Here is a 26832-nt window from a genome sequence, read left to right on the forward strand (position 1 = left end):
AAGGGTCTCGTGAGGCACCTATTTATTTAGGAAATTAATAAAAGCGAGCATTTGCCCCAGTGTAAATGCCACTTTCTGTTCACAGCAGCAGTTCTGAGCACGCCCCATTCCCCCTCCGCTGTCCCTCCGACCTTGGTTCTAATTGCGCGGCAGATCCCCGGGAGATCGTGTTCCCCCTAATGGTTTATAAACAATTTTAAAAGGGCTCCACTTCTACAACCTTAATTAGTTTGCAGTCCTTTGGCTCACACCCCTAAACCCCCTCCTATCCCACCACTGACAGAGGAACCAGTAGGGGGTCTAATAGTGGTGTATTAACCTTACTGAGTGGGACAATTTACGGACTACTGCACTTGTTTAACTTCTCCCAAGAAGTCAAAAGACAATCTCAAGAGGCACACCATTTACAATGTCATGTGCACAGTATATTTATTTACAGAGTATTGTGATTTCAAAAATAGTAACATTTATAAACTATATAACATCACATATGTATAACATGTTTGATATTGATCAGAAAATGAGGATCATTGATTTATTACAGAAATGTTCTGGTGACATAGTGTATTAAGCAATAAAGCAATAAGCCATGAAAGGCCGCACTCTGTGACTGCATTTCATATTAATTCTATATCAATGTGCCAAGATACTACAAAACAGTAGGCTAATGAACTTTAAGTTCTGGCCCGTTGACTTGAATGACAAGCAGCAAAAAGTGCTGATATTCTGAATTGCTCTGCTTGCTACACAAAAATCCTAGAGAGAGACAGATTGAGAGATTATGTGCAAGAATCATTTGGGTTACAGCAGGTTTTTCAAATAAATGCTGTTCTTTTGAACAAAGAATCCTCAAGAAAAAAAATGGTTTCCAAAAAAAAATTATTAAAAAGGCAGCACTATAATAATTAACAGTGTTGCTTGGGTAGTTAATGAAAATAAATGAGTAAATAAATTAATAATCAATAAAAAAATAAAATGAAATACTGGTCATTCTCACCTCCAACTAATAGTTTGGATTAGAATACATCATATCCAGTCAGATTCTAGCATTCCTTTGAAATCACTACACAATTACACTCTCATTCAAAACAATTACACCTACAACAAAACCTGATTGCACTAAATAATATATCAATAATATTTTGACCAATAATAAAGGAGTAATGGTTCCTGCTTCAAATCAAAAACGTTTTGTGGTTTAGTGAGGCTTGAAAACTCAGTAACAACAATTCACCGACTGAGCAAGTCTGATTCAAATCACTAAGTTTGTGAAACTAATCTTTTTGATGATATATAGCATTTTCCTGGCACTCGCCAATGGCAACCTCATTTTTTAAAATTACGGTTGCAAATTTAAGCTAATACAGCTAGGCCAATAAATGCTGTGGTTTGCTTTGGATGAGAGAATCGTTTTGAGAAGAAATGCAGGCTGCAGTGGTCCTTCAGGATGACCGTGTTGATTTGCAATACGAGACGAATAGAGACAAACTCCCACATTCCTGAGGCAGAAGCTGCTTTGTGGTGTTCTGGCCTGAGGGTTGGACATCACAGATAATGGCTTCTGCAGTGAGCTGCCTGCTTTAACACCCATTTCTCATTTCCCCTCTTCAGGGCTGAGAATACAGATGGATTTGCTCCTAATGGATCCACACGTGTACACACAGCAACCAGCTGAGCTAGCAAGGCACAAACAACGCAGCCATTTTTCCAGGGGCTTAAGGTCTTCCTATTAATAAGTCATAACCCTTCAAGCAAGCATTTAGTTTGACTTTAAAGTGAACAGACTGCAGCGGAGGACAACCGCTGGCTCATAGCTGCATGATCACAAAATCCCTCCCAAACAGCGTTGGGGAAAGTTACTTTTAAAAGTAATGCATTACAATATTGCGTTACTCCCTAAAAAAAGTAACGTAAAGTTACTTTATAATATAAGAAGTTATATTTATAGCAAATGTAAAAGCCCTTTCACACCAAAAAGTGTAATGAATAAACCTCAAGCTGAAGGAAAAGTAAATTCACGTCTGTACAGTAGAACGCAGGAGAAGGTTCAACACTCTTCAGCAATAAAAAAAAACAATGAAGCACAATTGTTTGTTTATCTAAAGTCATTTTTCCTTATTAGGATGGTTGAATTGGATCATCAAAGGTCAGCAGCAAAGCCATTGGTTAATAAAATGGGATTAGATACATTTGTGTTATTTAACATATTTAATTATTGCAGGTTTGCGTCATATTCTGAGTTTGCATTTCACTGTTTTAATTCGTTTTGATGAATACTAAATCTGTTTTTTTGTGAGTGGGATGAATTCATGCACGTTCACATTCAGTCTAGAACTACAGTAACATCATGTTCACACAGCGCACACAACCCCTCTGCACTTCCGATTTCTCCCAACATGTGGACAGGAGACTTGTCAGTCAATAAATGGGAAAACAAAGTAACTGGCATTACTTTTTTGAAAAAATAACTCCGATATTTTCTTGTAAATTAAAAAAGTAATGCGTTACTTTACTAGTTACTTGAAAAAAGTAATCTGATTACATAACTCGCGTGACTTGCAATGCGTTACCCCCATCACTGCTCCCAAATATGCACACTATCCTCTTTTTGACTTAAATGTACGTTTGAATATGATCTCTGGTACTTTCTGTTGAACAAACGAGCATTGTTTTTCATATCCTGTTTATGACTCTTTATTTTTTTAAAGAATGATACGAGTTCAATGTAAGTTTAAATTAAATTAAATATTCCCCGCTTAAATGTGTTTGAAAAACCCAAACACGTTTATGCACTTACAATGGAAGTCTACTTTTTTTAAATACATACTTATTATTGTTTCTATAATTATAGATATAAATGTAATAATGTAATAATTTAATTTAAAGGGGCCATGTCATGAGAAACCAAATTACCCTTGATCGTTTGACACAGAAGAGGTCTTTATATGTTTAATACATCCTGTAAGTTTCATGACTTAAAATGTCCTCATCATCAATAAAACGTAATAACCCTCAGAAAACGGCTTGTTTGGATCCGAGGTGCAAGGTGACGTCATGGGGGAGCAGTCATTTGCATATGTCCGCCTCCAGAGCAAGACAACTACGCCTATTTTTGCATCATCGCATCGTTGTCACGCCCACAGATGTTCAATCGATGTGCAGCGAGTGGGTCTGAAGGAGTAGTTGTTTAAAATAAGATTGCGATGCCAGACGATCTGCCGTTCCTGGCTGTGGAAAAACAACAAGTTTGTATACACTGCCGCAGGATCCCGATGTCAGAGAAAAATGGATTCAGTTTATTTTAAGCGAACGTCACGTCACTGCTAATTTACGCATGTGTTCAGTACATTTCACCGTTGACTGTTTTGAGAACAAATGACAGTAAAAACGTAATAACCCTCAGAAAATGGCTTGTTTGGATCCGAGGTGCAAGGTGACGTCATGGGGGAGCAGTCATTTGCATATGTCCGCCTCCAGAGCAAGACAACTACGCCTATTTTTGCATCATCGCATCGTTGTCACGCCCACAGATGTTCAATCGATGTGCAGCGAGTGGGTCTGAAGGAGTAGTTGTTTAAAATAAGATTGCGATGCCAGACGATCTGCCGTTCCTGGCTGTGGAAAAACAACAAGTTTGTATACACTGCCGCAGGATCCCGATGTCAGAGAAAAATGGATTCAGTTTATTTTAAGCGAACGTCACGTCACTGCTAATTTACGCATGTGTTCAGTACATTTCACCGTTGACTGTTTTGAGAACAAATGACAGTATGATGCTAGCTTTTGCTCAAAGATCAGGCCGTGCCTGATGATGTTAGCCAATCATAAAAGTGGGCGGTTACACTGACCTCTTAAAGGGAAAGCACCCCAAAACCGACTGTTTCAGTCAGAGGATGAGAAACAGGGTGGGAAAAGGTCATAAATCACTCAACTTTGAATGTTTTTCATCCAAAAAAACTTTAGTAATATTATAATTACACCTCAGGGAACATAATAAAATAATAACAAAAAAAAACCGACAACAAAAAAAACATCATGACCCTGTTACGTTCTGTGAGTGCTGCATGTTTTTTTTTTCTGTTTTCATTCTCTCTTTGCAGCCCTGCTGTCTATTGCTCCCTGTCTTTCACTCACAGGTCCTTGCTGATTGGACGATATACTTGTCAACCATCATTAGGGCGTCTTCCTTCATGGACCAATCCCTGTTTCAGTCAGAGGATGAGAAACAGGGTGGGAAAAGGTCATAAATCACTCAACTTTGAATGTTTTTCATCCAAAAAAACTTTAGTAATATTATAATTACACCTCAGGGAACATAATAAAATAATAACAAAAAAAAAACCGACAACAAAAAAAACGTCATGACCCTGTTACGTTCTGTGAGTGCTGCATGTTTTTTTTTTTCTGTTTTCATTCTCTCTTTGCAGCCCTGCTGTCTATTGCTCCCTGTCTTTCACTCACAGGTCCTTGCTGATTGGACGATATACTTGTCAACCATCATTAGGGCGTCTTCCTTCATGGACCAATCCGGCGCCTCCCTGCTGGTTTTAAAATCCTTCTGGAGTGCTCTGGCATCATTGTGGGTTTTGGGTTGGTTGTTTTTGGTTAGAGTTGTGTTTTTCGATCTATGTGCTCTTGGTGATTGTTTTCTCTCCGTTTGTGTAAACTAACACTGCTACTACTATGCCACTGTTTAAACGAGTTTACGGTTCCTTATGGGGAAAAGGGACAGGTAAGCATGTTGCAACATACATTCTGCCCGTAGTGTGTCAGTGTTAAATACACTAGGTAACGAGTGAGTGCCAGCCTTTGTATTTCTTTGGTTTTCGTACTCAGTGTAGCTTAATTAGGGCGCCGAATACGCTGAAGATTTCGGTTTCTTTTCTACATTTTCCTTTATTGTTAGTTAGATTAATGGGGTTTTCTTTTTCTTCTTTAGCTAGGTTGGGGAGTTCGGTTTTGTTTATTTCTTTGTTTTGGCACCGCTCTAGTTCCTTTTCCCCTAATTCAAATCGTATTTATTTTTCTTTATTAGTTTTTATTTCTTATTCCTTGTGCATTGTAAATAGCCCACACATGCTGCTTTGTGGCTCTGGTTTCTGGTTAATAAATGAATTAATGCCATTCTAAAGGTTTCCTTGGTTCATTCTGCTTCTCCTTTTTACCCAGAAGTAGTAAACAAATTTAAGTGTTGCACTCTATTCCCTAGATCCTTTTAAGGGTCGTAACATTTAATGGGGGCTCGTCCGGGATCTATTTTTCTTATTATATCCAGGTATGTTGATTATTGCTGGGTGGTTGGTAGAATGACCTTGGATCTAGTAATTCATTGGCATTGATTTTAGGTCGTGGCTGGTTATTCGTGTTTCTGTGGTTAGGCTGTTAGTTTTTATAACTATCGTAGTTAGTATGGCCGACTTTGATTTAGGAACGTTTGTTAAAGCGCCATCTGTTGAACAGCTTAATAAATGTCGAAAAGACGATCTAATGTGTATTATCAAACCCATTATCGGATTGCAGTTACGAAGCAACAGCTTAAAAGAGAGATAAGGAGTGCTGTCTTACAAAGGTTGGGGGAATTAGGTGTACTCGTGCTGCCTGCAGTAACCGAGAGTGTGAGCACGCCGTTGTTGGGTGAGGAGGAGCAGGGTAGGGATGCTGAGGTGGAGGGTTCCGAAACCAAAGCTGCCCTGCCACCCTTTGAACCTTTTTCTCCGGCCTCGATTGAGTCTGGAGGTGATGCACGGCTTAAAGTCCGTTTGGCACGAGTCGAGGTGACATGTTCAGTTCACTTAGTTTTGTCGTGGCCACGACATAACTCGTAGGAACGTGATAATATGTGGTGGCTACGAGATATTAATTTGAGGGAACGTGATATTAACTCGTGGGAATGTGATATGTCGTGGCCACAAGATCATTTTGTCGAGGTAATGACATCCTTATGTCGTGGCCTCGAGATGCTATGTTGAGGGAACGACTTCCATTTCTCGTGGCCACGGCTTCTTATGTTGAGGGAACGACACATTTTTCTCGTGGCCACACGTTTAATGCGTAAACAATCCGGCGTGACCATAGCAACCCGGTATTATCCGAGATGGATTCATTAATATTTTATTTTGAATTAAGAAAATTATATTATTTATTAAAGAAATTATTACATTATTATATTATTATATTAACCATATAGGCCTTGGCTGTATTACGTGCGATTGTCAGCATTCAAATGACGTTTATCATGAATAAATGTTACATAAAGTGCATAATATAAAACAGGCCTACAAGAAAACATGTTTATCCATCCTACAGTCTTGTAAGTCCATTAACTGATCGTCTTTTCCCCGTAATATTTGTATATGATTATTATTATTATTATCGGTTATATTTTTATATTTGTTTATTTTCATTTTTTCCCTTTATTCCAATGTCTTAACGTTCTATAATAATTTAGTAAATATTAGCCTACTGTAAATGCTCGACATGCCAATAAAGCTTTGATCATGCTGACTGGAATTTTTGCTGGAACGCAGTTTAAATTTAACATACATTTCATTTTATTTCGGCTAATTAATAGACCATAATTATAAACACTATAGTGTTTCGTTGAGGAATTAATCATTCACGTAGTTTCATTTGTAAATGAAAACACAACACGCTCATTTATCATCACACATGGACATAAATACAATCATAAAGTCAAAACTTTATTGGCATAATTGTCAGGCGTTTATTTACAAAATATATGGTAGGCTACGTTGAGGAATTAATCATTCACGTAGTTTCATTTGTAAATGAAAACACAACACGCTCATTTATCATCACACATGGACATAAATACAATCATAAAGTCAAAACTTTATTGGCATAATTGTCAGGCGTTTATTTACAAAATATATGGTAGGCTAACAAATACAAGCATAATTATACAAAACGTTAACTAGGTAAAGCGATACACAAATTGAAATGGGAAATAAGCATATATAACAATACATATAAAAATATAGCCCTAATAAGTTAATGTAATAATAAAAATAATAATAATATACAAATATTAAATTAAATGTTTAATGTTAATAACAATGTTTTATCTATTTTTGATAACCCTGGGTTGCTATGGTCACGCAGGTTTGTTTACACATTACACTTGTGGCCACGAGAAAAATGTCGTTCCCTCAACATAGCATCTTGAGGCCACGACATAAGGATGACGTTCCCTCAAATTAACATCTCGTGGCCACCACATATTATCACGTTCCCACAAGTTATCATGTCGTGGCCACGACAAAACTATATAAAAACCGAACATGTCACCTTTACAGGCACCGTAAATATGGGATGTTAAGCATTAAAAAAAGGTTACATACATTTTGAAAGTACAGCCACAATACTAAAATCAATAAAACATTTTGGTAACATGATACTAGTGCACTAAAATCACAAGGACCACTATAACAGGAATAACTGCAAAACCAAAACTTTATCTGAATAGAACAATAATCCCTAAACCACTAAAACTCCTAATCGTACAACTTCACAGCTCGAGTACTTGCGCACAGAAGAACACCTAACTAGCCACGTTTGGAAATGCATTACAGTAAATGCAATCTGTGTTTTTTACAAACTGAGAAACTATTATCTGTGGTTATCATCAATATGCCACAGAAACGTATAAACAGAAACCTATTCCTTAATATACATCATAAAGTGCCATCTGAAAAATAATTATACATTACAAAAGCAACAATATCACTCTCTATTGTCAAACACAGCAGGGAAATACAATACTTGTAATTAACAACTTTTTCTACCCTACGCTTCTAAATGCAAGCGCTCTCCTGAGACCCGAACACAATTATGCACGGCTGAGACTATAAAATCACACTAAAACTACACTCCGAGTTAACAACCACTCAAAAACACCGACACGCACACGCAGAGAGCATGGCGCTGCTGACGCTAACAACTTGCGAGCAAGTGTTCAGAGCTATCAGCTGCCATGGTGCGAAGGTGTAAGGAAAACAAAGGGTGGAGAAAAATCATTAGCACCTAAGAGAATCTGCTTTGTACACACAAATTACAGCAGTAATTAGAGACAAAATACCACAAAAGCTTTGGAGGGCCTGGAGAGCATTTCAATCTAATACCAGTGAGGAGGGTTGATCCGCTGCATGCAAATGCTTTTTTATGTGTGAAGAGACAATCGTCTAAAGCCAATGCGTGAGAGTACATTTCTGTCTATACGCACTTTAAACACGTCACTGTAATTGGGTGTTTCTTCAACTGTGGGCCTTTTGTGTCTCAAGGGTTGAATTTTATGAAAACTAAGGCCACATTTACACTGCAAGATCCGATCTTTTGTCCATATCCGATTTTTTTGGCCCGTCTGTTTACAGTCACTTTAGACACGGTATCCGGTATCCGATATCGGTTTACATAATTCCTGTCCAAAATGGTAGCCAATGATAGGGATGGGCAATATCTTATCGTTTGCGATATTCCGGTAAAAAAATCTCCACACGATAAGAATTCTTCTTCCCGCGATAATAACGATAAAGTCTAGTTGTTGACATATTTCTGTGTGTGACTGTGTGGAGTGACGTGAAGGACGACGGACGTGAACTTGAGCAGCTCCTTCTACAATCTGGAACAGGTATGGATAGGGCTGTATAGTGCGACAAAAATTGGTCTGTGCCTTGAGTAAATGTACTACAGTAGCACGTGTGCGACACAGTTTTACATGTGTATGAGTCGTTTACAAACCTGTTGTCCAACAAAGATATTATTATTGACATGCTTTTTCTCCATATTAACTTCATAACATAGTCGAGTGTTTGAAATAACTTATTTTTGTGATCAGGCGTGGTTTCGTATCACAGAATAAGGCAGAAATCATACTATTTTATAGCATTATATACAGTGATAAAGGCTATGTCGATTAGCATTGCATTATAAATATACTTTATCCTTATAAAAAATACCCAAGATTGCTTGAAGAACACAGATACCATATATTTTGTGCAATCCATGTTTATTGTCTTCAGGTTTCCTCAGTCCCCAATAACGTGATATTTAGTCCCTGGAATGTGAATTTTACTTGAAGATCCCCACCGAAAAACTTGTATTTTACCCCCGGAATGCAATTTTTACAGGGGAAAAAAAGAAAGAAAAGAAAATCTGAATTCTGAATCAGCTATGATCAGCACATCACTAATTAAAATACTAAGTAAAAGGCCTCAAATTTGAAGTACAATCTGGGATGTCTTTTTCTATCAATTCTTCAATCGGTAGATCTTGTCTTTCATAAAGGCCGAGGTCAGGGATCTTGGGCTTCAGAAAGTATCGTGATATATTTTTAAGCCCATATCGCCCATCCCTAGTCAATGATCGCTATACTATGCACATGGTAGACCCTCGGGTTTTGAATGGCCGTGCTATTAAAATTATTTATATAGTTCACGTCGAGTGGCCATTATTATTTGTCAGCATGGACAACGGCTGTCATGGATGTTTTGCAGCTCAAAATATGCCTGAATTGATAAATAATGGAAAATAATGGTAATTTTCATTTGTTAGGCTATTTTATCTACAGCTCGTTAGAGGTGGAATTCTTTAGTGAAATAAAGTAGTGCCAAGATGATATTTAAATTAATTCGAAAGAATTAATAAGAGATAAAGTGCGAGAGAGAGCGTGAAGCTTGCGAACAAGTGAAAGTTATCACGTCATTGCTAAGAAATATAATGTAGCTTTAGCGAAGCTGTTGTATTTATAAAATTCACGGTGCAGGGGTTGAAAACCAGCTCCTGAATGTGCAATTTCTTACCTAGCCTACATAAAGTTTCCATCTAAATAAAATGCGAGCGCATACACGTCTGGCAAACATGTAGCCTTCGCATTGGGAGTTCTGCGGGGATTCAGATATGTGTGTGGTTAGGTCGGATGTCCAGATATCGGATATGTATCCGATTAAAATCTACATTTGGAAGTGGCTTAGATCGGATGTGAAAAATTCGGATCTCGTGCGATTTTCTATTTTTATATGTGTGCAACAAATTCAGATCTGTGTCAGATGTGAGCAAAAAAATCAGATTTTTTTGTGCCAGTGTAACTGCAGCCTAACAAGTTTCCTTTTTTTCTCCTCACTTTTGTTATATGACGGTCATATTAAGACTGTCTTCAGAATATATATATTTTTTACCTTCATTAGCCTTTTTTTTTTGCTACTTTTCCAAGACCCTGACTTTCAATTTTCAAATGTTAAAATCTTCAGGCCTTTGAGATCTCCACCCAAAACTGCTTCGCCCCCGAAGATGAGACAGAATGAGGTGCTGTGATTATCGGAGACTACATTGTCAGGCACATATGCGATACCTCAGCTAAAGATAGGATGTACACTCACTGCTTCCTGGTGCTCGTTTTCTTGATTTTGCAGTGCGGGTATCTGCGATCTTGAATGCTGATGGCAGTAGGGATGCACAATATTGGATTTTTGCCGATATCTAGTGTGCCGATATTTTTCAACTCATTTTGGTTCATTTTTTGATTTCACTTGAAGTATATTGGAGCCTTAAGATAGCATCCTTAACTGAAAGGTAACTCATAAGTGACCAATTTGGAAGACTTTGAAAAAGCAGCAAATGCACATTATACAAAATATACTATTTACCTTTATCTTATAAACGTAAGATAAACAACGCATATAAACAATACATAACACACATTTTAGATAAAAACAACAACAACAAAAGGTCTTTCATTACTTTAAATGTTACCAATACTTTTCAGAATTTAAATTATATTTATGTAAAATAAATAATTGTGAAATAATGGATTTTTTGTCTCCCCACTAAGCTCACTACAATGCATTGAGGGATTGGCTTCTCCACCAAAGTCATGTTAGAATTTAGCAAAAATGAGGCATATTAGGAGGCAGCGTAATTATGTTTCCTACCATTTGGAACAGGCTTTATGTTGATAGCCTGTCAATGGTGCTTTAAAATGCTGCCTACGGATGCAGGCCACTAAGATTTGGAACAAAACAATCAAATTCTAGAATTCTGAAATCAGCCTTAGCAAGACAAGAGAGTTTCAGTGCTCAAAAATGTGGAAATTATATTTGCTAAACTGTTTCCAAAAAAAGGACAAAAACAACCAATTCTCCTCTTCTCCTAATGTTGGACACTGTTAGTATGCAAAACAAATTAACCAGTTAAGTGAAAAATGTGTTGGAAGTGAGTTTAATTTCAAAGTCCACAGGGCCAAAAGTGCCCACAGTTGCAGAAACACCCAGTTACAGAGTCTTTTATCAACAACGAGGGAAAAAAGTGACAGACCAGGCCGCACGGGAATCTTTTGCGGTCTTCCGGGGGAGAGCACTGTGAAAATATAGGGATGAGGACTGCAAACACCTAGCTTTATACCACAACGTGTGTCCCCGTCTCTGCTGCATAAACAGCACGGGTGTTTTATGGCCTTAAATCAATTAGAGACGAGGCAGGCAAGACAAAGTGAATGTGGGGCGGGGGGTCGCTTTGCTTTCCCATGACAATTCGAGCACCGCTAGGCCCTTTGGATAAGGAGGTTGCGTCCTGCCTGTGGTGCAGAGCGAGAATATTCATCATGGATTTTATTCCTGACAGGCCTGAGCGAGGAAAGGCAAGGAGAGGAAACGGGACGGGGCACATACACGCAGGGGAATCTCGCCGCGACACATTCTCTCTCTCTCTCTCTCTCTCACACACACACACACACACACACAAACAGAGTGAATGTATCAGGCCCGCACGCTGGCAGATAGGGAATCAATTTACCTGAATCCCGTCCAGGAGCTTGCTCATGCACCAGAAGCTGTCAGCCTCGATGTTCCGCAACACCTCTTCCTGCAAGCTGGAAACATTGAAATTTTCCACCTCTTCCTCTGCAAAGAGCCAAAAGGAAATAACAATGAGACGGAGAAAGAGAATACAAGTGAAAGACAAAGAGGGAGAAAAATGGAAGAAGAGACAGTAAAAGAGACAAGAGTATAGAAAGATTCATCCTACATATGGAAATCTTCAAAGAAAGAGACGGTTCGAATTCTACAAGTTTTGGGGACATATATACAGAATGCATTCTTACATTAAAAAAAAAAAAAACTGTTTTAAAAGAGCTTAAAACACACAAACACACACTGCAGTTTCTGGTAGATGTCACACAGAAATGTCTTTCAGGATAACTGAACATTCCCAAGGGGCTGATTTGCAGTGCCAAAAACAATCTTAAAGGTCCCTGAAATGCTTAGAAACACGCAGCGTTACTCTATGTATTGACGTCATTTTAACTGAAACAGGAAGACAGGGCGGGACATATCAAGCAGCACCGCCCCTTTTTAAAATAGCCAATAGCGGTCATTTATATCACAGCTTGCGCTAGAGCCGCTCAGAGCCGTTGAGCTCCGTAAAGCCGCATTTGACAGGGTATGCCAGTCACAATCTCATCCATATTGTTATAAAATATAGCATTCTGCGTAGAATTCAAATAGCTGCGATACATTTTGTGGTCTGCGCCGACTCGCGCATGTGAGCCGCATATGATCCGCTTTGTGCTATCGTGTCTCTGGACCGGAGCAGAGTGTGTGTGCGGTGCGGTGGTTAGCGTGACACAGCGCGAAACCAGACTTCTTTTTTTCCCTCAATGGAAAGCATAATTTACACTGATTGAATCGTTCCCGGTCCCCTATATAGTGCACTACGTGCCATACAGTAAATACTAATTCTGTGGACAAGTGACCGATTTCAGCCGCGGCTTCAGCGTCTATTTTATAGTGTAGGGGGCGGGCGCTTCGGATTCTAGAGAGCATTTGATTGGACAGAAAGTTTGATGAGAAGCTGAAGTACGATGTGACGTCAAAAAAAATCGTTGAGACGTTTTGGCGGAAGTGACGAACTGCAAGCATTGAATGCTTATATCTTCTAAATGCGAATTTTGTCACTGTTTTTGAGCACACTGCCTTATAGATAACCTTAAGACTAACATATTGATACTAACACCCAAAAAACTTTAATTCTGATTTCATGGGGACTTTATAAACACAGAGCTCGACATAAGATGCGGAAAAAACAGCAAAGTGCACTTGCTACACAAATCCATTTTTCTTTCTATTTCTTTCCTCCTCCCCAGTCAACATAGATATTTTTAATGGTTTCAAGTTTAAGTTTTTCAGTTTGAGTAAAAGATAAGCCTGGTACATTTAAATGAAAGAAACCTCCAATTTGAATTTGAAAACCTGTTTGATAGCATGTTTGCACAGATTAATATGACAATGTACGAAAACAGGCAATTATTTACCATATCAAACACACAGATCTTTCCCCACTGAACATCAGAATCATTTTCCTGAAGCAAAGTCCAACGCAAGTGTAGAATTATCAAACCACAGCTCTGACAGGCAAGTCACAGGTCGAGCACAGGAAGGGTATCACAGAACTACACACACACACACACACACACACACACACACAGTGCTGCTCAGTCTAAGTGTTTTTAAAGAAAGATTACATTTTCAAAAGAATGTAGATACTTTTTTTGTTTGTTTCTGTCAAACGTTAGTGGAACATGTTCACAGTTCATGTGAAATACATCTGTGGCTACTGTGACACCTGTGTGACCTTTAAAACTCATCGCAAAAATGACAACGACAAAAAATCAAAGAAAGTGGCATCTGCAAACAAATGATTTCTCAAAACTAACTTCTCTTTTCAACTGTATACAATGACATTAATATTTTTAAGTGCATCTAAATATATATATCTTTTTTTTTTTTTGGAACAATCATCCTTAAGTTCACGATACACACAGTACATTACTACAATAGATACCCTAAGACACACATCTCCTTGGTTTATATTTTTTGTCACATTTTCCAGAAGTGGCTCGATGAAGTCTGACACTGTTAAATGAACTGAATAGCATGTATTATTGCTGTGAGAATAAGAAGGTTCACACACACACATGCATGTGTGCATACATAAATTCACAAAAACAGAAGGTGTGTGACTCCGTGACCACAGTTCCACCTTGTGAAGTCACCATCGCACCATCTGTCTGAAGGAATTGCAAAGGAAAAGAGCAGATGTCTGTAAACATACAGACAAGAGTCAACAACACATCAACTGTACTGCCTGCTGCAAAAATCTATTTCCCAGCGTTCTCCATTGACATATTGGCACTTTATGAATTACACAAGCCACAGACAGGTTAAAACGCTATGTTAATCAGTTGAACACTTGTAATTAATGAAATTAATGAATTCAGTCAAATATATTTACATTTTAAATTTAAAGATATTTTAAAATGTATCGTATGCCTGTAATGGCAAAGTACAGTGTCACATGATCCTCCAGAGATCATTCAAATTAGAGCCCTGCATTTCAGCCCGGGCCCGACGGGCCCCGACTTTTTTTATGCCCCTCGGGCCGGGCTTCTGGCCAATTTTCACGTCATAGTTCAGACGCGGACTTTTATATTTTAGACATCCATTAATTAGTGATGAAAAAAATTGTCGCGCTGGTGAAAACAACACGAGACTGTGCTAGCGGCTCGATGGTGTTTATTGTCCCGCCAGCAGCAGTATGTTGCGTGCCGTCAGCGCAGCTGAAGAGTTCTGGGTTCAAATGCATGCAATAGGCTTAAGTTTGCCGCAAAACACCGGCAAAAGTAATTACCATAAATGTGACGGGGGAAATAGTAAGGAGATATTTGAGTTATTTACTAATAAACTAGTGTTTTCTGAGTCGGTGTCGCAAGGATGAAGTTGCCGATCCTGACTCGCCATCTCCTCAGACGCGCCTTTAGAGAGAAGTGCATCTTTACGGATTATGATTATAATGAAAGAGTTTTTGTTTTCGATTTGTTTTATTTTGTTAAGTAGTAATTTAAAGCTTTATATAGATATATTTATCATGTCTGTGAGGCATGTAGTCGCTGAGTTTCGGTTCATTTTTGTGAAGCGCTCCTGTTAAAGACGGGACGGCAGAAAGCGCAGCATGTTTTTTTTCTTTATTTTATAAAAGCACAACGTTTTGTTGATATTGTGTTAGTGCACACAAATAAAAGTAGACCCGTTACAGCTACGAATGATGTATTACTCTTACCTTTATGATCAAAAATGATGCCGTATCCACTGAAAAAAATGCAAGTGATCGCGCTGGCGCCTCCATGTCCTGCAAAGCGTGTCCGCACAAACTATTGGATATAACGCACATTTATCTAGGTTTAACGTTTAAACATTGTTATATGCTTGAACTGTTTTATATCTATAGATTTTATTTTAGGCAAGTCGTGATGATTTGAGAAGGCTAAATTGATCAAACATACAGTAGGCTCACTGTCTGCCGCTGGCCGCTTGGTCGTTACTTTAAAAAAAAAAAACTAAAACTTATATTTAGCGAACAAAAAAAAAGCTCCAAACATTTTTTAAAATTAACTTCATAAAAAAAACGAAACGAAATATAATCACTTTGCTATTACATACAAAACTGAACTCTTTTAATAGCTGAAACAGTAGTATAAGCTGTTTTGGGAGAAGGGGAAAAAAAAGACGCGCTCGGGTCGGTAATTCTGATAAGCTGTCGGACACGGGCCGGGCTAGGGCCTGAGCGTCTCAGGCCAGGGTCTAAATTTGAGGCCCGTCCAGGGCTCTAATTCAAATATGCTAATATGGTTAACATTTCTTACAATTGTGAAAGTTAAAAACAGTTGTATTGCTTACTACTTTTTTTTCAGGATTCATGGATGAATAGAGATGTAAAATAAAACAACATGTATGTATGCATGTATGTATTTGAGTTATTTATTTTTCTTTTTAATTATGTAAAATTCTGTCACTTTAATGCACCCTTGCTGAATAAAAGTAGTAATTTCTATTCTAAGCTTACTGACAAACTTTCGAACAGTAATATTTTCTGAATTTGCAAAATTGATTTTACGGTTAAATAATTTGTGAGTACTGATAGATAATTTTGGGTACAGTTAATGGACCAATCAGTAATATAAAAATGTGGATTTACAATCTCCTCTTCTCATATTATATAATCAATAGGTAATCATAGTCTTTTTAATTTGGTGCATTTATTCAGTTGATGTTTTCAATGATTTATTAATGCCATAGGACTGAAGGTCTAACCCATGTCAGGAATGCAATAATAGTGTTTACTGCATTTATTGTGTTTTCTACACAATAAAAATATCAACTTGCATTGAAATGCATTATTTGATTAAATATCATATGATGGAATAAATCACAAGCTGTATTTTCAGTTTGAGTTTTGTTCTTTTTCATTTTCTCCTGATCTATGCCAACAACGCCCAGGGTCACAAAGGTCAATTATGCACCAGGTGTGTCCACTAACACATCTCCATATTTTGTTCCAGTTGGCTGAGGCCTGTGTTCCAATGGGGTAACGACAAAACTCAGCCTTGAAGGGGAAAATACTGACTATGTTTACTGTAACAGATGTTTTCAGGGGTTGTGTAGGGTTATGAGAAGCAGGTGAACATGCCAAAAGAACAGTCTCCAGAAGTATCAAACAGCCACCCAGCTGAGAAGAAATCTTTTTGGGTGATGTGTGACATCTGCAACATTTGCTTACAAATGGAGAGCATGGTGTGTTAAATATAATCAATGTTTCTAAACAGCAGCATTTACTTAGTACAAGGGTGTCCAATCCTGCACCTCATAAAGGTGTCCAATCCACACTTTACCTGAAGAGTTTAATTCTAATACACATGTCTGCAGGTTTCTAGTAGACATGTTTTTATTATGGGAAGTTATCAATCTCCGCACCATAATGGACAACTTGGATCATGTGTGCCTTGGTAACCAATTTCCTTAGTCTTGATGTCACTTAATTTCTGCCAGAATCTGAATTTCAGTATATATATTATATATTATGTGGTAAAACTAATGGTGACTAAACAGCACTTTTTCGGAATAAACTCCAAAAGATTAGCCCAAAATGAAAGTTTAATGGCAAACATGTTGAAGATTAGCCAAGTGATAATCTGTTTCCTTACAAAAGCAGTTTATTCAGTGAATTATCTATCCTCCAATAAATAAATAAATAAATAAAACTCCTCGCCAATGTTCCTCTGTGTTACACTTTGCTGTGCTAACCTTGAAGGCAGGTCTTAAAGGGGTTCCGTTTCTAGTAATCCTAAAAACCTTGATTGGCTGGTTTGTGTGTGTTTAATTAGAGCTGGAGCTAAAGTCAACTGGAAGGTGGCCCTCCAAGATCAATACTGGACACTTCTGACTTAATAGAACGGGATAGAATAGAAATGAGTCAAGATTTTACTAAAGACAAATTTCTCCCCAAACGATCAAATCTCAACTTTGACCCCTGGGGCCAAAACTTCTTAGCTTAATTCTTAAAATCCAAGTAAAGTGGCTGAATGAGCACAATTTTACTCTGTGTTACTGTCTTTGTGATTAAAACATGAAGTCAAGGCCGGACATATGGAAAAGCTGGTCTCCTTTTAAAAAAAAGTTAACCAGGAGCCTTCAGTTTACTTCAAAGCCAGACAAAGACACACCTGACAGCCACAGCTGTACATATCTGTTAACATATCAAAACATTTGTTTTAGGGTTGTATGACCATAATTCAAAGTTTCTGTAATATGACCCTTGGTCCCCATTGCGCATATAGATCTTTCTACTGGAACAAGTTCCCCAACCCCTGATGGAAAACCTGATGACATGGTTATTGAGAACATGTTTACCAAATCCCTGAAGGTAGAGTGAGTGGCAGTTCACAAATCCATGACGCTCTGAGTTCAAACCTTCTGAGTAAATAGTCACAGAACTGTCAATTTGAAGTATCCACAAAAAGGCTGAAAGCATAACAAATCCCTTCAACTGGAGTTAGGCTCTTTGGCCTCTGCCATCACTTCATGTTGGCCCGTATCATCTTCCTCAATACAGGGGTGAAGGGTAGATTCCCCCTGTCATGCTGAAGCATCCAACTGCAAGGAGCTGGAATCATTACTGACATTTGACTCTACACATCCCTGTAGCGCCATATGCCCTCTTTTTGCAGGCCAATGCAAACGGTCAACATCAGGTTAAAGGACACGGCGAGCTTTCACCAGCCTTTTAAACCATCACCCAAGAGAGCCCGGAGGACACTTTCCCACACACAGGAAGTCACTGCCACAGTGCTGTCTGGTGGATTATGCAATCTGACCCTTAGGGTGTCCTAAGACTTTCACCGGTACCACCCACTACTGCTCCATGTTAATGAGCATCGAACAGAATCCACAGACGTGTGATTGAAGGCATGGTTAATTAACATGGAATTGAACTTGGCAAACATGCCATTTCAACACAGTAAAATAACGATCGTTGGGTTGGTAATTACTGAAGTTGTGCTGAAAGACGAGGTGCAGATCCATCTGTGATTTATGGATATCATCAAGTCGTAATGAAGAAAAAGCCGGCGCAGAGAAAGAACAACCTGCAATGAGAACAGATGAATGACTTCCGCTGGCAGCTCCTAGAGGCAATTGGAGGAAGGGCCCAAACCAACTCTATTACATCATGTTCCAGAAAAACATACAAACACCATCACACCCTTTTCCAGTGCCAAATATCCCCTCAGTGGTTTAATTAGGTAAGTAAATATCATTTTTTAAGTGTTCAAAGAAATTTACTCAGACATTTGATTTAGGTTACTGACAAAATGAGTACTGAATGAATTGCAAAAAGACAAACCGTCACAATGCTAGGGTGTTGTGGGTGGTTGCCAAGACTTTGCTAATTGGTTGTTCCAGGTGGTTTCTCAATGGCAATGTCAAAAGAGCCCAAGTCTCTATCAAATTTGGACTCTACATATGGCTAAGGTGCCTTTATTTAAGTTTAAGGGCGGCGTTTGGTAGTTTTCCTATAGGCCAGGCGAAAATCGGCCAATCGATTCTGACAAACAGTGAAAAGTAAAAAAATTGGGGTTAGGGACCTGCAAAAGTATTTATATGTAAGGAATAATGCATGGCTAGCTGTGAATTAAACAATTTTAATGCATGACGTGGAGGCCAAGAACCTCACGACATAAAGCGAAGAGTGGCTGCCTCTGCGGAGTGCATTAAAATCGTTTAATTTTTTTTTTATACTAGCCGTGCATTATCCCTCTTATACCATGGTCATTTGCCTGTATTGACAAGCTAAAGCTGTTAATTATGTTTGCAGTGCAATATTTGACCGGAAACTCTAGCATTCTGCCTGCTTTGAATCAGACACACAGATGAAACGGTGCGGTAAGATCACATTTATTTCAATTAATGAATTATAACATTTATTTGAATTAATTATCGATCGATTGAGAGAGAGAGAAAAAGAGAGAGAGAGAGATGGAAGTTGTGTGAGTGAATTACCTGTGTGTCTCACTCTACAAATAATGAAGCTGGGAGTTTAGTTACTATGAAGGACGCAGCTTGTCAAACAGACACACAGAAAGTTAGTTTACTATGCAAAACTATCATCCAATCATAGCAGTGGGCGTTTTCTTCTAAGTCTTCAATGCGGCACGCCCATAAAAAGCAAGCGTTTCTCGAGCCGGCCTCAAAACCAGGGTAGAAAATAGCTTATTCATTTTATATTTTTATATTTTTGAATGTAAAAACCACACGAACATCATAAGTGGACCTCAGACAACAGTATAAAATAATTTTAAAAAGCCAGTTCATGACCCCTTTAACATTAAAGGGGTAGTTCACCCAAACATGAAAATTCATCATTTACTCACTCTCAAGTTGTTTTAAACCTCAATTAGTTTCCTTCTTTTGTTGAACATAAAAGTTATTTTGAAGAACGTGGATAACCAATCAGCCGCTGGTCCCCAATGACTTCCATTTTATTATTATTAATTTTTTTTTTTTCTTACAACCAAAGTCAATGTGGACCAGCAACTTTTTGGTTACCCACATTCTTCAAAATATCTTCTTTTGTGTTCAGCACAAGACCTAATGAACACAGTGAGTAAATAATGACAGAATTTAAATTTTTTGGGGCGGGTGAACTATCCCTTTAACGACAAGCGGCAGCATGTTTAGTACTATTAGTCTGCTGTCACTTTAAGACCTGCATGTGTTCGTTTTTCTCTCAACTGTTTACTTTCACTTTAGGCATAACCAACTGTGTTTATAGGTAAACCTTGTTTGTTTTTGACAGTATTAGTTTCATCAGACGCAAAAGATAACTTAGTCCAGTAATCAGGTGCTGTTTGACAGTCTTTTTACTGTGCGCACGCTTCAGGTGTGTACACGCTCAGAAAAAGCACATACCAAAACAGCATGCTAATGAAATTTAACTAATACAAATCAATGCAAACTGTCTTGATCTGCAACATGCTCTTGTAAGAAGGTTTTGGCTCCTATTGTGGATTACAACCCATGGATCCAGTTAAGACTACAAAAAAGTATTCTGCACAACTGCAGTAGTCTTGTGGGACTCAAAGATGCTCATCAGAAGCATAAACGGCTCCCTGAACATGTAACTACAGCAATTGTTGTGACTTCAGAAATGTTACAACATTTTTATTGCTGCTCAGTGTCTAAGAGTGGGAGTGAGTTATGCAGAATGGCTGAAGTCCAATAAACCTCAATGTTTCAAATAGCTTGATGTTAAGAGTGTGGACTGGAGATGAAATAAACATCATAACTCTATTCACTACCACTACAGCCTTAGCACTGAATGTAAAAAAAAAAAAAAAGGTGAACTTCCCTGAGTGTGAAATATTATGCAAGATTAGCCGATTAAATAATTAATTTGCTTTTATTAGAAGCATAAGGGGAATCATTACATGTACTGTAATGGGAAACTCATGAGCCATTAAGAGAGCATGGCCAGACAATAAAACCACACTCGCAGTTCTTGCAAATTGATACCAAAAAATAAATAAATTGATCATTTAGAAATGGAGCAAATACATTTTCATGGGTGACCAAGTGACGTTCCCATAGAATACTACAAGAAATTATTTTGTTAATTGTTATAAACTACACCGAGTCTAGCATGACACGTTTCACAGATGTAAATGAACAAGAAGTGATTTCTCAAAGTGAGGATCTGCACAGAAATTCAATTTATAGCTTTTTATAGCCAAGTAATTAAACTAGATCCAAAAATATTAAATAACTGTGATTAGTTAGAGGAAACGAATGACTTCATGACAGAGCAATATTTCCAGATCCTTTTGGGCATTTTATACTCCGAGATGAAGAAAAAAAAATGAATGTGCAGCTCACAAAGCCAGACATAGCTCAGCTTATGGATGAAGACATAAGAATATGAATTGTCAATGTTATTTGTTAATTATTCATTATCTATTTCTCTCAGATTTTGTAATAATTATGTAATCCCAGTAAGTCAAAGATTTAGTTATTTGTTGATGTGTTATTGTTACAATGTTACTTACCACTATGCTATTTGGTAGCAGTATGCTACATTATTTGTTACGGTTTTGATATTTGTTAATGTTACATTATACATTCAAGGAAACACTTTATTTTAAGGACCAATTCTCACTATTAACTATAGCTGCTTATTAGCATATTACTTGCATATTGGCTGTTTATTAGTACTTAGAAAGCAAATAGTAATGCCTTATTCTGCATGACCATATTTTAGATCCCTTTATGCTACCCCATAACTAAACTTAACAACTACCCTAACTATTAATAAGCAGCAAATTAGGAGTTCATTGAGGGAAAACTCTTAATTAATAGTGAATATGTGCTCCCTATTCTAAGATGTTACCACATTAAAGTTGCATTACTTTATTAAAGTTTCATTATGCTGTTTGGTAATGTCCTTTGGTAATGTTCTTCTGTTAATGTTACATTTCCTTACTAGCATTGCGATATGTGTTAATATTGACATTATTTGACAACGCCGTTCTAACTATTCTATAACAAATTATTGCACTCTAAAGCAAAAATCTCAGAATCTGAAAGTCAAACTGGCTAAATGTAAAGTTGGATATTATTTAACATACAATCAAACTGCTGGTATCCTTTACTTGTCGACAGTGCAGGGCAGTCTCGAAGGGAACTCAACCAAGAGAAAAAGGAGAAAAATGCCTGCCACTAGACATCTCAGGCATCCCAAAGCAGTCACTTAACAACTCGTTAGAGCAAATGAGGAAAGTTAATCAGGCCTGCATTAAAATCAGCACTGGACTCAAGTGTGGGTCACACGCCACTAACTGTTCAATTCAGCCGTGGAGGGCCGTGGCACTCAGTCAACGAACGGCACAAAGACCTTCCAGAAGATGCACTGAAAGCAGAGTCAGTGGTTACAGGGTTAGTGGACTTAATGCACATGACGTAAAAGGTATTGGCTATTTGGAAACTATGTGATTCCTTGGTGCCTCCAAGGTGGGTATATAAAGAACATCCACCAGGAATGCTCAGGCTGATGGGATCGTATCCTCTACAGCAGGGTTCTCCAACTTTTTTACACCACGGACCGGTTACATTTTGAAAATATTCTCAAGGACCAGCTGGAGGGGGGTGGGTTTATATAACCACGAGAAGAAGAAGAAGCGCCCTCCAGAACATTACATTGGGAGAATCTATACATGAAGACAATGCAAATTACACTATCTTCCTCCTGAATCAATAGTGCGCCACAATATTGCACGTACCATTTCATCACACACTCATTACTTTCAATTATAAAACGTTATAGCAGTCTAATGGGAAAGCAGATCCAAATGGAAAGAAGAGAGAAGGACAAAGTGGCTAAAGAACAAAACCTTCCAAGACGAAGTGGCTGCCTGATTAGATGGAGACTTCCATGAAGAACGGCACTGCAGATTAAAAATACTGATAGAATAGACATACGTAGCTTAACGAGCTATGCAAATGAAGCCAAATGATTAAAAGAGTAATGAATGGAGATATTGGATGGGCCTGATGGTTTTGAAGCGTTTATTCATACAGTGAACTATAAGCCAAGGCAAATGAAAATGACTTTAAACCTAAAAATGTCTGATGTATATTGCAGACGAAAATTGCTCCAATCAGATTTCTACACAATCTCCAGAAGTGAAAATCACACACTCATTACTTTCAATTATAAAACGTTATAGCAGTCTAATGGGAAAACAGATCCAAATGGAAAGAAGAGAGAAGGACAAAGTGGCTAAAGAACAAAACCTTCCAAGATGAAGTGGCTGCCTAATTAGATGGAGACTTCCATGAAGAACGGCACTGCAGATTAAAAATACTGATAGAATAGACATACGTAGCTTAACGAGCTATGCAAATGAAGCCAAATGATTAAAAGAGTAATGAATGGAGATATTGGAAGGGTCTGATAGTTTTGAAGCTTTTATTCATACAGAGAACTATAAGCCCAGGCAAATGAAGATGACCTTAAACCTAAAAATGACTGATGTATATTGCAGAGGAAAATTGCTCCAATCAGATTTCTATGTAAACTCCAAAAGTGAAAAGTGCTTTTAACAAATATGTTTAATCAGTCCACCAGGAAGCCAAGTCATGTTTCTACTTTGACGGTAACACTTTACTTGAAGGGGTGTGCATAAGACTGACATGACACCTTCATAATCATGACATGGCACATGGCATGAATATGAAGGAGGGTTTATGCATGTTTATGACAACTGTCATTAAGTGTCATTCGCAAGAACGGCACTGCAGATTAAAAATACTGATAGAATAGACATACGTAGCTTAACGAGCTATGCAAATGAAGCCAAATGATTAAAAGAGTAATGAATGGAGATATTGGAAGGGTCTGATAGTTTTGAAGCTTTTATTCATACAGAGAACTATAAGCCCAGGCAAATGAAGATGACCTTAAACCTAAAAATGACTGATGTATATTGCAGAGGAAAATTGCTCCAATCAGATTTCTATGTAACCTCCAAAAGTGAAAAGTGCTTTTAACAGATATGTTTAATCAGTCCACCAGGAACTCAAGTCATGTTTCTACTTTGACGGTAACATTTTACTTGAAGGGGTGTGCATAAGACTGACATGACATGAGGAAGAACTATTTGCTTCTGAACAGACAAAAGGATCTGCTAACTTCTGTGTTGTATGTAAAACGGCGTTTTAAAGTGGACGGTATAACATTTCTAACATTATGAACATTAAATCCTGTTCACGTTATATTTATATACATTTTACCTTGCTCTTACGCTTCTCTTACATTGACAACATTCAATCGAAATCAAAAGCGACAGTAGTCATGAAGCATAGCTATTTTTAAAGTATTTTCATTTACTCGAGGAAGAACTATTTGCTTCTGAACAGACAAAAGGATCTGCTAACTTCTTCTGTGTTGTATGTAAAACGGCGTTTTAAAGTGGACGGTATAACATTTCTAACATTATGAACATTAAATCCTGTTCACGTTATATTTATATACATTTTACCTTGCTCTTACATTGACAACATTCAATCGAAATCAAAAGCGACAGTAGTCATGAAGCATAGCTATTTTTAAAGTATTTTCATTTACTTCACTAATATCATGATAGTTAATTCATTAAAGAGCAGGTCATATGGTATTTTAAAGTGTTCTAATATTGTGTTGGAGTCCCCTACAACAGGTTTAAATGCATAGGTCAGAAAACATTGTAATTTTCTCAGAATATGCATTTAATCAAAGCAAACCCCTCCCTTCCATAAGCCTACTCTGCTTTGATTGGTCAGCTGGCCAAGCCAGCTGTGATTGGCACAGAGAGGAGTCCTTGAGCAAGTTAGCGAGTGCTACCATTGTCAAAGCACCTTTGCATAAAACAATAATATAGTGCTCCAATCCGTTCTTATAATAATGACATAAAATACAAAACCCTTATGCAATCGAATCATGCCCACAGCTAAAGTTTAGCTGCTAAACTGTGAACACTAAAAACAATAATGGTACGTTAGCCGAGTGCTAATGTGACTAACTGAAGAAACAATACAGTTTGTAAACCAAAATATGTCTACTGTAATGACAAAAGATGCTCTGTGTCTTAACTTTTAATCAGAACACAGGACAGCTCACAGGCGCACCAGCCTAACTAACTCGCTCATCTCTCCCGCATTAACCCTATAACTGCCGGTGCAGCAAAATTAACAGCAATTTCACAATGATTATAAAGTCTGTGCACAACACTACTGTGACGAGAGGGGCGGGGCCGAGAGTCGTGGGAACGGAGCGAGGCCGGTGGAGTAAATGCTAATGTACAACACCTGCGACACCTGAGCTCGCTGCTAGCCGCCTGGGCTGTGGAGGGACGGCTGCCGTCCATGAGGGAGCGGAGGAGTCAACTCGATAAATATACTGACACGCGATAGAAGATTTGAAAAGACAAACCGTTTTTAGTACATTTCAACAAACACACATCCCTAGACAGGAATTGAACACATCTAATTAACATTTATAATTAATATTTGGCTGAAATGTTGTAAGAACATGTAACAGAACGATGTGTTTAAAGAGAATAAAAAAATAATATAAAAATTAGATTGGTCCTGTATGTTGTTTATTAATTCCAGTGATGACGTTCTATTATGTTGTCCGTCGAAATATGTCTACTGTAATGTTTGAAGAATGACAGACAAAAGATGCTCTGTGTCTTAACTTTTAATCAGAACGCAGGACAGCTCACAGGTGCACCAGCCTAACTAACTCGCTCATCTCTCCCGCATTAACCCTATAACTGCCGGTGCAGCAAAATTAACAGCAATTTCACAATGATTATAAAGTCTGTGCACAACACTACTGTGACGAGAGGGGCGGGGCCGAGAGTCGTGGGAACGGAGCGAGGCCGGTGGAGTAAATGCTAATGTACGACACCTGCGCCACTCACCGGTCTCGAGTCCCACGGAGGAGCTCCGGAAGGTTAAAAGGAGGAGTGACGACAGTGTTGGAGGAGAGAGGGCCAGGCCTGGACTTTATTTTGTGTTTTGTGTGCGGCAGCGCGGCAGTCGTCCGTGAGGGGCTGTCACGCTATTTTGTGTTTGTTTATTTTATTATTCAATTATGTTTGAATGTTCGCCGGTTCCCGCCTCCTCCTTCCCGATCTACGAACGTTGTTACATTGGTGCCGAAACCCGGGAGGAAGAAGGGATACGCTGCCAGAGATCCCTCGCCGCTGTGGTGAATCCGCGGTGCCATCGAGCATGGTGGAGCAGTCTGCCACCATGGACGCTAGAGGCGGTGGGCTGAAGTGAGTTGCCGGAGGGGCGGACGAACTCGCTGCCAGCCGCCTGGGCTGTGGAGGGACGGCTGCCGTCCGTGAGGGAGCGGAGGAGTCAACTCGATAAATATACTGACACGCGATAGAAGATTTGAAAAGACAAACCATTTTTAGTACATTTCAACAAACACACATCCCTAGACAGGAATTGAACACATCTAATTAACATTTATAATTAATATTCGGCTGAAATGTTGTAAGAACATGTAACAGAACGATGTTGAAAATTCTTTAATTATGAACTCACCCTTATGTCATTTCAAAAGACTTGTTCTACTAACTAACTAACTAACTAACTAACTAAAATAAATAATTCTGATTGTGGAGAAATAGCTTTTAATCTTCATATACACAACAGCACTATTAAAGGTCATATGATGCGATTTCAATTTTTCCTTTCTCTTTGGAGTGTTACAAGCTCTTGGTGCATAAAGAAGATCTGTAAAGTTGCAAAGACTAAAGTCTCAAATCCAAAGAGATATTCTTTATAAAAGCTAAGAGTCAGCCACACCTACCTAAAACGGCTCGTTCTAACACAACCCCCACATATCTACCTCACTATGTGGGAAGATTTGCATAACGCC

The 26832-nt window shown here is 38.3% G+C and overlaps 1 protein-coding gene across 1 annotated transcript in view; it reads right to left on the reverse strand.

The window, feature by feature from the left end:
- The window catches only part of LOC107600031 (TBC1 domain family member 22B-like), a 75422-nt gene that overhangs the window by 21483 nt on the left and 27107 nt on the right, over positions 1–26832 (reverse strand). Inside the window, exon 6 of the mRNA XM_016291797.1 lies at positions 11806–11912. Within this exon, the coding sequence (XP_016147283.1) occupies positions 11806–11912 (107 nt within the window). The remainder of the gene's footprint in view (positions 1–11805; positions 11913–26832) is intronic.

This window comes from Sinocyclocheilus grahami, unplaced genomic scaffold (assembly GCF_001515645.1).
Source record: "Sinocyclocheilus grahami isolate Dianchi unplaced genomic scaffold, SAMN03320097.WGS_v1.1 scaffold276.1, whole genome shotgun sequence".
NCBI lineage: Eukaryota > Metazoa > Chordata > Actinopteri > Cypriniformes > Cyprinidae > Sinocyclocheilus > Sinocyclocheilus grahami.